We start from the raw sequence: 14,349 nt of genomic DNA on the forward strand, positions 1-14,349 counted from the left end.
AAAAAGGAGTGAAAGGTTTTTAGCGAGAGAGACAGAGAAAGAAACCTGGTATAGAGGAGATGGACCCACTGGTTGTCCTCTAGGTTACGGAGAGCTGGTAGTCCCATCCACCACACTACCAGGCGGGTGGTATAGAGGAGATGGACCCACTGGTTGCCCTCTAGGTTACAGAGAGCTGGTAGTCCCATCCACCACACTACCAGGTGGGTGGTATAGAGGAGATGGACCCACTGGTTGCCCTCTAGGTTACAGAGAGCTGGTAGTCCCATCCACCACACTACCAGGTGGGTGGTATAGAGGAGATGGACCCACTGGTTGCCCTCTAGGTTACAGAGAGCTGGAAGTCCCATCCACCACACTACCAGGTGGGTGGTATAGAGGAGATGGACCCACTGGTTGTCCTCTAGGTTACAGAGAGCTGGTAGTCCCATCCACCACACTACCAGGTGGATGGTATAGAGGAGATGGACCCACTGGTTGTCCTCTAGGTTACACAGAGCTGGTAGTCCCTTCCACCAAACTACCAGGTGGATGGTATAGAGGAGACAGACCCACTGGTTGCCCTCTAGGTTACAGAGAGATGGTAGTCCCATCCACCACACTACCAGGTGGATGGTATAGAGGAGATGGACCCACTGGTTGTCCTCTAGGTTACACAGAGCTGGTAGTCCCATCCACCACACTACCAGGTGGGTGGAATAGAGTAGACAGACCCACTGGTTGCCCTCTAGGTTACAGAGAGCTGGTAGTCCCATCCACCACACTACCAGGTGTGAAACAAGGAAGAGACTCAGGGGGTATGCTAATTTGGTATAGAGCAGACCTAACTCACTCCATTAAATTAATCAAAATAGGAACATTTTACATCTGTCTAGAAATGTAAAAGGAAATGGTCTCAACAGAGAAAAATGTCCTCCTGTGTGCTACCTATATCCCCCCACTAGAATCCCCATACTTTAATGAAGACAGCTTCTCCATCCTGGAGGAGAAATCAATCATTTCCAGGCCCAGGGACGTGTACTAGTCTGTGGTGACCTAAATGCCAGAACCGGACAAGAACCTGACACCCTCAGCACACAGGGGGACAAACACCTGACGGCAGGTGACGGAATTCCCTCCCCAATATGCCCCCCTTGACACAACTATGACAACATAACCAACAAAAACAGGTCACAACTCCTGCAGCTCTGTTGCACGCTGGGTCTGTATATAGTCAATGGTAAGCTTCGAGGGGACTCCTATGGTAGGTACACCTATAGCTCTGTTGCACGCTGGGTCTGTATATAGTCAATGGTAGGCTTCGAGGGGACTCCTATGGTAGGTACACCTATAGCTCATCTCTTGGCTGTAGTACTGTAGACTACTTTATCACTGACCTCAACCCAGAGTCTCTCAGAGCGTTCACAGTCAGCCCACTGACCTCAACCCAGAGTCTCTCAGAGCATTCACAGTCAGCCCACTGACCTCAACCCAGAGTCTCTCAGAGCGTTCACAGTCAGCCCACTGACCTCAACCCAGAGTCTCTCAGAGCGTTCACAGTCAGCCCACTGACCTCAACCCAGAGTCTCTCAGAGCGTTCACACTCAGCCCACTGACCTCAACCCAGTCTCTCAGAGCGTTCACAGTCAGCCCACTGACCTCAACCCAGAGTCTCTCAGAGCGTTCACAGTCAGCCCACTGACCTCAACCCAGAGACTCTCAGAGCATTCACAGTCAGCCCACGGACACCTCTATCAGATCAAAGCAAAATCACAGTCTACTTGAACAGAGCAATACTCAACCATGAGGCACCAAAGCCAAAGGAACTGAGTAACATTAAGAAATGCTGTAGATGTAAGGAAAGTAGAGTGGAAATCTACCTAAACAACTTCCTGGACAAAACGTTCCACTGTAATAGTGAAGGTGTAAACTTGGCAGTAGTAAACCTAAACAGTATATTTGACCTCTCAGCTTCCTTATCAAATCTAAACATTTCAAGCAGAAAACCTAAAGGAAGTTAAAAATGACAAATGGTTTGATGAAGAATGCAAAAATCTAGGAAAGAAATTGAGAAACCTGTCCAACCAAAAACAGAGACCCAGAAAACCTGAGCCTACCCTCCAACCCAAAAAGGCCTGTGGTATTGTTGATATCTTAAATGATAAAATATACAGACCACGAATTCCTATTGGCTATAATTAAACTCTAACATCATCCTTAGCTCTGGCATCTTCCCCAATATTTGTAACCAAGGACTGATCATCCCATCCCATCATCCAACTACCGTGGGATATGCATCAACAGCAACCTTGGGAAAATCATCTGCATTATCATTAACAGCAGACTCGTACATTTCCTCAGTGAAAACAATGTACTAAGCAAATGTCAAATTGGCTTTTTACCAAATAACCGTACAACAGACTGCCAAATGTATGACCATATTAGAGACATATATTTCCCTCAGATTACACAAACCTACAAAGAATTCAAAAACAAGGGGTCACACCACTGCTCCTAGGGGACAAGGGTCACACTGCAGACCCGCACCAGGATGAAGTGACTAAGGGGGCTGTTGAAATCACAGAGGGGGCTACATTTTAATATTTTTGGGGGGGGTTCTTACATTGGAATTATATTGAATTCTGCTTGTATAAATTATTCTATCCCATAATAAACATAACGATCAAATGCCGAGACTCCAAGATCACAGAGTGCTTTTCAAATCTGTAGCCCATCTCTGCTGCGCTGTATCAGCACAATGGAATGCCCCCTACAGACGTTTTTTTATGGGCAATTATGCTAATACAAACAACCTACGTAAATGTGCCGTCCACACAGCTGTCGTATCAAAAATAATGCCAACAAAACGCTGAAAGTAGTAGCGTAGTTATTCATGCATGAAAACAAAAATACTGAATAGCAGTTTGGCTCAGAACTGGGAATGAAAACTAATTGTGAACAGAACAGCGGTACCAGGTAGTAGGTCTAGTACACAAAATATCAGATGGATAAAGGCATGACACAATCTATATTTACACTAGTTACATTAACAGCAAACCAACACAGAAAACAACAAGGTGAATGGAGATCCAGAAATCATTCAGCCTACTACAGTGAGACGCAGCCTACTACAGTGAGATGCAGCCATCTACAGTGAGATGCAGCATACAGTCTACTACAGTGAGATGCAGCCTACTACAGTGAGATGCAGCCATCTACAGTGAGATGCAGCATACAGTCTACTACAGTGAGACGCAGCCTACTACAGTGAGATGCAGCCATCTACAGTGAGATGCAGCATACAGTCTACTACAGTGAGACGCAGCCTACTACAGTGAGATGCAGCCATCTACAGTGAGATGCAGCCTACTACAGTGAGATGCAGCCTACTACAGTGAGATGCAGCCTACTACAGTGAGATGCAGCCTACTACAGTGAGATGCAGCCATCTACAGTGAGATGCAGCATACAGTCTACTACAGTGAGATGCAGCCTACTACAGTGAGATGCAGTCTACTACAGTGAGATGCAGCCTACTACAGTGAGATGCAGCCTACTACAGTGAGATGCAGCCTACTACAGTGAGATGCAGCCTACTACAGTGAGATGCAGCCATCTACAGTGAGATGCAGCCATCTACAGTGAGATGCAGCCATCTACAGTGAGATGCAGCCATCTACAGTGAGATGCAGCCATCTACAGTGAGATGCAGCCATCTACAGTGAGATGCAGCCATCTACAGTGAGATGCAGCCATCTACAGTGAGATGCAGCCATCTACAGTGAGATGCAGCCATCTACAGTGAGATGCAGCCATCTACAGTGAGATGCAGCCATCTACAGTGAGATGCAGCCATCTACAGTGAGATGCAGCCATCTACAGTGAGATGCAGCCTACAGCAGTGAGATGCAGCCTACAGCAGTGAGATACAGCATACAGTATACTACAGTGAGATGCAGCCTACAGCAGTGAGATACAGCATACAGTATACTACAGTGAGATGCAGCCTACAGCCATCTACAGTGAGATACAGCATACAGTATACTACAGTGAGATGCAGCCTACAGCCATCTACAGTGAGATACAGCATACAGTATACTACAGTGAGATGCAGCCTACAGCCATCTACAGTGAGATACAGCATACAGTATTCTACAGTGAGATGCAGCCTACAGCAGTGAGATACAGCATACAGTATACTACAGTGAGATGCAGCCTACTACAGTGAGATACAGCATACAGTATACTACAGTGAGATGCAGCCTACAGCCATCTACAGTGAGATATAGCATACAGTATTCTACAGTGAGATGCAGCCTACTACAGTGAGATACAGCACAGTATACTACAGTGAGATGCAGCCTACAGCAGTGAGATGCAGCCTACAGCAGTGAGATACAGCATACAGTATACTACAGTGAGATGCAGCCTACAGCAGTGAGATACAGCATACAGTATACTACAGTGAGATGCAGCATACAGTATACTACAGTGAGATGCAGCCTACAGCAGTGAGATACAGCATACAGTATACTACAGTGAGATGCAGCCTACAGCAGTGAGATACAGCATACAGTATACTACAGTGAGATGCAGCCTACAGCAGTGAGATACAGCATACAGTATACTACAGTGAGATGCAGCCTACTACAGTGAGATACAGCATACAGTATACTACAGTGAGATACAGCATACAGTATACTACAGTGAGATGCAGCCTACTACAGTGAGATACAGCATACAGTATACTACAGTGAGATGCAGCCTACAGCCATCTACAGTGAGATGCAGCCTACAGCCATCTACAGTGAGACGCAGCCTACAGCCTGAGGCTAGGGTAGGATTCTAGGCTAACCTGCAGCTAGGGTAGGAGTCTAGGCTAACCTGCGGCTAGGTGGTTTGATGATGCTGCTTGCTGCATCAGGATCAGTTTTGACCTTTTAGATTATAATGAATGGACAGGGGGGGGACCTGATCCTAGATAGGATCTCCTACTCCAAGACACCTGATGAATACCGGCCCAGATCTGAAGTAACATATCGCTTGTGCTCCTTCTAGTAATCCCATCTGAGATGTTATGGAGGTTATATAAAGGTTAGAGTTAGGTTTCACGTTTCTATATTTGTTCAGCCTTCACAGCACTGCCACCCTGGAAAACACTGTCAGGTTACCCCATGGGCAGTGTCTGAACTGGTACCCTGTTCAATATCTGGTGCCCCATATGCTCAGGTCTTAAGTAGTGCACTATTATAGGGAATAGGGTTCTGGGCTAAAGTAGTGCACTACTTAGGGAATAGGGTTCCATATGCCTCAGGTCAAAAGTAGTGCACTATTGTAGGGAATAGGGTTCCATATGCCTGTGGTCTAAAGTAGTGCACTATATAGGGAATAGGGTTCTGGTCTAAAGTAGTGCACTACATAGGGAATAGGGTTCCATAGGGTTCTGGTCTAAGGTAGTGCACTATATAGGGAATAGGGTTCCATAGACCTCTGGTCAAAAGTAGTGCACTATATAGGGAATACGTTTCCATAGGGCTCTGGTCTAAACTAGTGCACTATATAGGGAATAGGTTTCCATAGGGCTCTGGTCTAATGTAGTGTACTATAAAGGGAATAGGGTTCCATAGGGCTCCGGTCTAAAGTAGTGCACTATATAGGGAATAGGGTTCCATAGGGCTCTGGTCTAATGTAGTGTACTATATAGGGAATAGGGTTCCATAGGGTTCTGGTCTAAGGTAGTGCACTATATAGGGAATAGGGTTCCACAGACCTCCGGTCAAAAGTAGTGCACTATATAGGGAATAGGGTTCCATAGGGCTCTGGTCTAAAGTAGGACAGGGTTCCATTTGGGACACATTCCATGCCTCCTACACTCCAGACTGCTCTCTAACCATGCCACAGAGGTAAGGGCTAGTCTGTCTCTTTTAGTTACAGTTGAAGACTTTGAGAGGACTGAAGCGCTGCTCTCACGGTCCACTGAGCATGTCTACGAGCTCCGAGCAAACAGAGAGAGCAGCGCTGACGAGCCACAGCCTTGCCTCAACCACACACACAGTCAGCTTGAGAAGGATTTGTCCTATTCAAGCAGTTCTCTAGTCTTGCCACTGTGACGACTGCCCTCAAAGCTTCTCCAGGTCCACGACAACGCATACAGCTAATCTGATATATCAACGTAACCCAGTCAGTTTGAGGTTTGCTCCACTACACTGACAGACTGGCCCTAAAGAGCTATTCAAAGCTTCCCAGTGCCACAACAGAGCATACAGCTAATATGATGTATCAGTAATACTCAAACCTCAAGAATACAGACCGCTGGACCACAGTCAGAAACACAGTGACTGTATATCCCTACAGCTCTATATCCCTACAGCTCTATAGCCCTACAGCTCTATAGCCCTACAGCTCTATAGCCCTACAGCTCTACATCCCTACAGCTCTACATTCCTACATTCCTACATCCCTACAGCCCTTCAGCTCTCCAGCCCTTCAGCTCTACATCCCTTCAGCTCTACATCCCTTCAGCTCTACATCCCTTCAGCTCTACATCCCTTCAGCTCTACATCCCTTCAGCTCTACATCCCTTCAGCTCTACAGCTCTACAGCCCTACAGCTCTCCAGCCCAACAGCTCTACATCCCTCCAGCCCTACAGCTCTACATCCCTTCAGCTCTACATCCCTACAGCCCAACAGCTCTACATCCCTCCAGCCCTACAGCCCAACAGCTCTACAGCCCTCCAGCCCTACATCCCTACAGCTCTACATCCCTTCAGCTCTACATCCCTACAGCCCTCCAGCCCTACATCCCTACAGCCCAACAGCCCTCCAGCCCTACATCCCTACAGCTCTACAGCCCTACAGCTCTACATCCCTACAGCCCATCTCTATCAGTATTACTCCAGTAGTAGATAGAGGGAATCACTAATATGAGAAAGGTCTTCTCCTACCCGGGTTAGTTCCCTGAAGATCCTGTTCTCTTCTGGGTTATTTTAGTCTTGTTGAGGTGGTTAACTCTGATCTGTGGTCTGTGGTACTGTAGTGTCTGGCTGCTCAGGGCATCTGTGGTCGACTCGTGTGCTAGTCTAGTGCAGTGGTTCTCAAACCTCTCCCGAGGACCTCCAGCCGTGCCATCTGTGGTCGACTCGTGTACTAGTCTAGTGCAGTGGTTCTCAAACCTCTCCTGGGGACCTCCAGTTGTGCCATGTATTTTATATTTTCTATAGCTAGTACATCTGATTCAACTAAACATCAAGCCCTTAACTACCTGAATCAGGTGAGATGGTTTAGTGTTACAACAACATTGTGAACCGTCGTGGCGGGGTCCCCGAGGAGAAGTCCGAACCGTCGTGGCGGGGTCCCCGAGGAGAAGTTTGAAAACCACTGGTCTAGTGCAGTGCCTTAGGGACTCTGTACGACACAGCGCTGGGAGGAGGAGGAGGAACGAGTCAACAGCTGAAGCCATAGATTATAGACTATAGATTATAGACTGAGTCTGAGCAGCACTTTAAGTCCCTAATAATCCAATGGGAGGGCCTGTCACACCACATGCCATGATTACCTCATGAAGCTGAGCCTGGGTGCTCCCAAAAAACCTCCAGAAATATCCAAACACATCATTGGCTGGATGTCCTTTGGGTGGTGGACCACTCTTGATACACACAGGAAACTGTTGAGCGTGAAAAACCCAGCAGCGTTGCAGTTCTTGACACACACAAACCGGTGCGCCTGGAACCTACTACCCTACCCAGTTCAAAGGCACTTAAATCCTTTGTCTTGTCCATTCACCCTCTGAATGGCACACATACACAATCCACATCTCCATTGTCTCAGGGCTTATAAATCTTTCTTTAACCCGTCTCCTCCCCTTCATCTACACTGATTGAAGTGGATTTAACAAGAGACATCAATAAGGGATAACTTCCACCTGGATTCACCTGGTCCGTCTATGTCATGGAAAGAGCAGGTGTTCCTAATGTTTTGTACACTCAATGTATATATATTTTTAAAAACATTTGATTTTATTTCACCTTATTTAACCAGGTAGGCCAGTTGAGAACACCTTTATTTAACCAGGTAGGCTAGTTGAGAACACCTTTATTTAACCAGGTAGGCTAGTTGAGAACACCTTTATTTAACCAGGTAGGCTAGTTGAGAACACCTTTATTTAACCAGGTAGGCTAGTTGAGAACACCTTTATTTAACCAGGTAGGCTAGTTGAGAACACCTTTATTTAACCAGGTAGGCCAGTTGAGAACACCTTTATTTAACCAGGTAGGCCAGTTGAGAACACCTTTATTTAACCAGGTAGGCCAGTTGAGAATAAGTTCTCATTTACAACTGCGACCTGGCTAAGATATAGCAAAGCAGTGCGACAAAAAACACCACCGAGTTAAATTGGATACTAGCCAGAAAAAAAACAAACAAACAACGTAATTAATCCAAAAAGTAGGCTAATTATGAGGGATAATCAAATGACCAATAGGAAACATTTCCAAACACATTATTATAATAATGTAAATATTAGCTGTCTTTTCCATGCTAATTCAATCTTATTGTCCACAGTAATAATATAGACTGCTCTCCAGTATTTATTTGGACAGTAAAGCTCAAATGTGTAAATGTGGCCCCATTCTCCAGCATTTTGAATTTGATATCAAAATATTTCATATCAGGCGACAGTACTGAATGTCTAAACTAGTGCACCATATATAGGGAATAGGGTTCCATAGGGCTCTGGTCTAAAGTAGTGCACTATATATAGGGAATAGGGTTCCATAGGGCTCTGGTCTATAGTAGTGCACTATATAGGGAATAGGGTTCCATAGGGCTCTGGTCTAAAGTAGTGCACCATATATAGGGAATAGGGTTCCATAGGGCTCTGGTCTAAAGTAGTGCACTATATAGGGAATAGGGTTCCATAGGGCTCTGGTCTAATGTAGTGTACTATATAGGGAATAGGGTTCCATAGGGCTCTGGTCTATAGTAGTGCACTATATAGGGAATAGGGGCCACAAGCCAGATGTACGTACCAGGCAGAAACTTGAGGTTCTGGAGGAGTTGCCGTTCCTGGTTGAAGTCCACCATGAGATGGTCCATGTTGTCTGTGGCCTTGGGCTTCATGGTCAGTCTGAAGGCTGGTGCCATTGTTACCCTGCAGGGAGGAGCATGGCACAGTAAGGCCACCAGACCACCATAGCAGAGCAACACCATAGCAGAGTAACACCAACAACAACACCCTTCGGCTAGCCTGAGTCTGTCAGTCTGTTTGTGCTATCACATTCAAGTTTAGTACCGATGTCATAAAAAAAAAAATCGTAATACATACATAAGCATATGTTTTGTGAGACATGCCAACTCCTTGTCATGTTTGTCTTGGCCATGACAGCAGCGGAGTTGGAGTCGGCAAGAGCAGGAACAGGTCTGGGACCAGGCTACCCTCCCAGGTGGGGAGCAGGTGGAGGAGACACACAAAAGCCCCCCCCCCCCTCCACCCCAAAAAAAATATTTTTTACATTTTTCACAAAAAACCTACAGCGTCTAATAAAAATGAAAAATGTTTTGACCAGTTGGATATAGGGGGCGCTCTTAATTTTTGGATGAAAAACGTTCCCGTTTTAAACAAGATATTTTGTCACGAAAAGATACTCGACTATGCATATAATTGACAGCTTTGGAAAGAAAACACTGACGTTTCCAAAACTGCAGAGATATTATCTGTGAGTGCCACAGAACTGATGTTACAGGCGAAACCCAGATAAAAATCCAATCAGGAAGTGCCGCATTTTTTGAAACCGCCTCATGCCAGTGACTCCTTATATGGCTGTGAAGGAGCTAGGAGTCAGCTTACGTTTTCCACGTTTTCCCCAAGGTGTCTACAGCATTGTGACGTATTTTTTAGGCATTTCCATTGGAGAATGGCTGTAAGAGACCATATAGGGCGAGTGGTCGCATGGTGTCTCCCGGAGAAAACCTTCGCGTAAAATACTGAGGTAGCCATTTTTCCAATCGTTTCTTATGAGAAACCAACTGCCTCCCCGGATATATTATCCAATACATATGTTAAAAACACCTTGAGGATGGATCCTAAACAACGTTTGCCGTGTTTCTGTCGATATTATGGAGCAAATTTTGAAAAAGGTTTGGCGTTATAGTTTAAGTATTTTTCGGTCGATTTCTCAGCCATGCGTTCAAAAATATTATTTTGGGAAAAAAGGAACATTTGCTATCTAACTGGGAGTCTCCTGAGTGAAAGCATCTGAAGTTCTTCAAAGGTAAATGATTTAATTTGGTTGATTTTCTTATTTTTGTGAAAATGTTTTGCATAGCTTTGAGCTTTGCATAGCATTATGCCATGATAAACTTACACAAATGCTTGTCTAGCGTTGGCTGTAATGCATATTTTGAAAATCTGAGATGACAGTGTTGTTAACAAAAGGCTAAGCTTGTGTTTGAATACATTTATTTCATTTGCGTTATGCTAATGCGTTTGAAGCTATGATTACGCTACCGGATACGGGTTTGCTAGTCGCAAGAAGTTAAGTGTTTCCATTATCCATTTAGGTAGATCGCAAAATAATTAAATTGGCAACCGCCCCCGTCTGCCCTCCCACACACAAGATCCACTTCATGGCTCAGGTAGGCCGCCAAAGCCAGCATTGATAGAATGCAATAAATGTATTAATATTTGCTATATTCTAAATCATTCTCATGTGCCAACTGTTCGCCACGGTACGTGGTCACCATGGTGAGACTTGCTCTCCTGTATACAGTGAGGGGAAAAAAAGTATTTGATCCCCTGCTGATTTTGTACGTTTGCCCACTGATAAAGAAATGATCCGTCTATCATTTTAAATGGGTTTATTTGAACAGTGAGATACAGAATAACAACAAAAAAAATGCATGTCAAAAATGTTAAAAATTGATTTGCATTTTAAATGAGGGAAATAAGTATTTGACCCCCTCTCAATCAGAAAGATTTGTCTCCTAGGTGTCTTTTATACAGGTAATGAGCTGAGATTAGGAGCACACTCTTAAAGGGAGTGCTCCTAATCTCACCTGTCCACAGAAGCAATCAATCAGATTCCAAACTCTCCACCATGGCCAAGACTAAAGAGCTCTCCAAGGATGTCAGGGACAAGATTGTAGACCTACACAAGGCTGGAATGGGCTACAAGACCATCACCAAGCAGCTTGGTGAGAAGGTGAAAACAGTTGGTGTGATTATTCGCAAATGGAAGAAACACAAAAGAACTGTCCATTTCCCTCAGCCTGGGGCTCCATGCAAGATCTCACCTCGTGGAGTTGCAATGATCATGAGAACGGTGAGGAATCAGCCCAGAACTAAACAGGAGGATCTCGTCAATGATTAAGGCAGCTGGGACCATAGTCACCAAGAAAACAATTGGTAACACACTACGCCGTGAAGGACTGAAATTCTCCAGCGCCCGCAGGGTCCCCCTGCTCAAGAAAGCACATATACATGCCCGTCTGAAGTTTTCCAATGAACATCTGAATGATTCAGAGGACAACTGGGTGAAAGTGTTGTGGTCAGATGAGACCAAAATGGAGCTCTTTGGCATCAACTCAACTCGCCGTATTTGGAGGAGGAGGAATGCTGCCTATGACCCCAAGAACACCATCCCCACTGTCAAACATGGAGGGCAAACGTACAAAATCAGCAGAGGATCAAATACTTTATTCTCTCACTTTATCTGAAATAATTGGTTGGTGAAACTTGCATCCAGCCAATCAGAAAAGCAAGTCAGGACAAAGATCCTGCAAAGAAACATGATTTTTTTTATTGTGAACGATAGATTTAACAGTAGGCATTGAGATTTAAAATGTGGAGTGGAGCTTCATAGTTAGGCTATGCATTTACATCATGTGCCCCCCTGCGTACCTTCAAAATGATTTGTCAACGCTCATTTTGTTTTCCCGAAAACTTAGTTTCCATCATAATTTGTCGCAATAAATAAAAGTAAAAAAAAAAAAACGAATAGCGGATAAAAATGTAGAAAACATCTACTATATAACCGCCCCTTTCAATTACACGCCTAACGTCACTTACCTTGGGGTCAGTAACAGCAAACAAAGACTCACACACACCTCAATGGAAACCTGCCTAACGTCACTTACCTTGGGGTCAGTAACAGCAAACAAAGACTCACACACACCTCAATGGAAACCTGCCTAACGTCACTTACCTTGGGGTCAGTAACAGCAAACAAAGACTCACACACACCTCAATGGAAACCTGCCTAACGTCACTTACCTTGGGGTCAGTAACAGCAAACAAAGACTCACACACACCTCAATGGAAACCTGCCTAATGTCACTTACCTTGGGGTCAGTAACAGCAAACAAAGACTCACACACACCTCAATGGAAACCTGCCTAACGTCACTTACCTTGGGCGTCAGTAACAGCAAACAAAGACACACACATATTGACACACTAAATGCATGTTACTTTTAGTTCGCCGATGTCTGACCAGATCGCTGACTACATGAAGAAAACAACTACAAAAAAGACATCTAGTTAGTAAAGCACATGAAACAAGACCTGTAACTATTCGACCAGATCTGGCTCTGAACCGTGCACTAAGCTAGGCTTCTCACACCACTGCAGCATGTTACCAGGCATGACCATCGCCCTGGAAACCCAACGTTGAATTGCATTGAATTCTACGTCGGGGCAGAATTTAACATTTGAATCAGGAAGTTCCTTCTCAAGCCCTCTATTTAGGGCCACAACTAGAGTTTACATTTTCAGTGAGGTCCGGACAGAGGCCAACAAGTTTCAAAATGCTATTTGGAGAAGAGTAAAAACAAGTACAAATATTATCACCTTGGCTGCTGTAGGTTCATTCCCCTCAGGCCAGCTACAAACACGTAGCTATAGCAACTAATGTTATAAAGGAGGTGGGATTCACACTGACACAAACAAAAACATTTTTAAAAAATTGGATCGTTTATATTTTAATGTTCCCTATAGGGAAGATGTTCATATTGATACATACAGTGGTTGTATTTTAATGTTCCCTATAGGGAAGATGTTCATATTGATACATACAGTGGTTGTATTTCAATGTTCCCAATAGGGAAGATGGGTCCTATGGAGATGATCACATTGATACATACGGTATCTTATTTTTTAAAGTTCCGATTCATTAGATCAGTACAGATTTGGTCAAGTTCGGGGAACCACAGTACTAACCTCTCACTGTCTCCTCTGCTTCTTCCTACATGCATTGCAGCCTGCCTCAGTCTCACCACATCCCTGTATATCTCAGTAACCTACTCTCTATAAAGCAAAGTTATTATGAGAACTTGGTAGCATATTTTTTGCTCCTGGCCAACACACCGTCAGCAGCATCTCTAGACTAGTTGCGTATTGAGCCGACTGCGAGCTGGGTAGTTCGTTTCACGTCGCCCGCGGCCTCTGCCGCGAGAGGGGCGGAGTTAGCCGTTTGAGAGAGTGGTGAATGTGTTGCTAAAGGAGACACAGGAGAACATAACGAACTAACCACTGGGTCACTAAGAGGCAGGAGAACATAACTAACTAACCACTGGGTCACTAAGAGGCAGGAGAACATAACGAACTAACCACTGGGTCACTAAGAGGCAGGAGAACATAACTAACTAACCACTGGGTCACTAAGAGGCAGGAGAACATAACGAACTAACCACTGAGTCTCAATGAGGCAGGAGAACATAACGAACTAACCACTGGGTCACTAAGAGGTAGACGCGATTAGAACTCAGGTCAGATGAAGAATAAAAGCGTTCTGAGCTTTGATCAACGGTGGGATGAAATATGTAGATGTTGACCCATAATATATTATCTTTATTGTGTACAATATAAATTACTTTTTTTATGATTTATTTTTCAAATGAGAAAAAAAAAAAAAATGGCCAAGGTCCGGACCTTCGTGTACACGCCAGAATGTTGTTTCTAACTTACAGGTTATCCGTACGGTTGGTCCTTTTGGCGGTAGGAATGTGAGACAATATATCCACAGAAAAGTATAATTACATAGACAAATCGCTGGTAGTGCGTTCATATTTCGAACACCTGAAGCACGCCCAGAACCATGTAAACACGTACACCAGCTCTGCTAGTATGCATGCGTCTCATGTGTCTCATGCACGTATTTTGATCTACTGCACATGGTCCAGGTGATAGAAATCTGAATGTGTACCCTACCAGCGCTTTGAAAAGTTGATTTAATTATACTTTCCTGTGGAAAGTCCTACCGCCAAAAGGACAAACCGCACAGACAACCAGTAAAGTATGTTAACATATTATTTTCTGGCTTGTAAAAAGGTTGTGAACTTTCCTGATTCATAAACAGTCATTTCTGCACGACAATGC

At 44.5% G+C, this 14,349-nt stretch overlaps 1 protein-coding gene across 4 annotated transcripts in view; it reads right to left on the minus strand.

Annotated features, from left to right (window-relative positions):
- The window catches only part of LOC109880397 (FSD1-like protein), a 66,748-nt gene that overhangs the window by 23,435 nt on the left and 28,964 nt on the right, over positions 1-14,349 (minus strand). For all 4 annotated transcript variants that reach the window (XM_031826033.1, XM_031826032.1, XM_031826031.1 and 1 more), the window contains exon 6: positions 9,006-9,127. In XM_031826033.1, the coding sequence (XP_031681893.1) occupies positions 9,006-9,127 (122 nt within the window). The remainder of the gene's footprint in view (positions 1-9,005; positions 9,128-14,349) is intronic.

Source organism: Oncorhynchus kisutch, linkage group LG6, assembly GCF_002021735.2.
Source record: "Oncorhynchus kisutch isolate 150728-3 linkage group LG6, Okis_V2, whole genome shotgun sequence".
Lineage (NCBI taxonomy): Eukaryota > Metazoa > Chordata > Actinopteri > Salmoniformes > Salmonidae > Oncorhynchus > Oncorhynchus kisutch.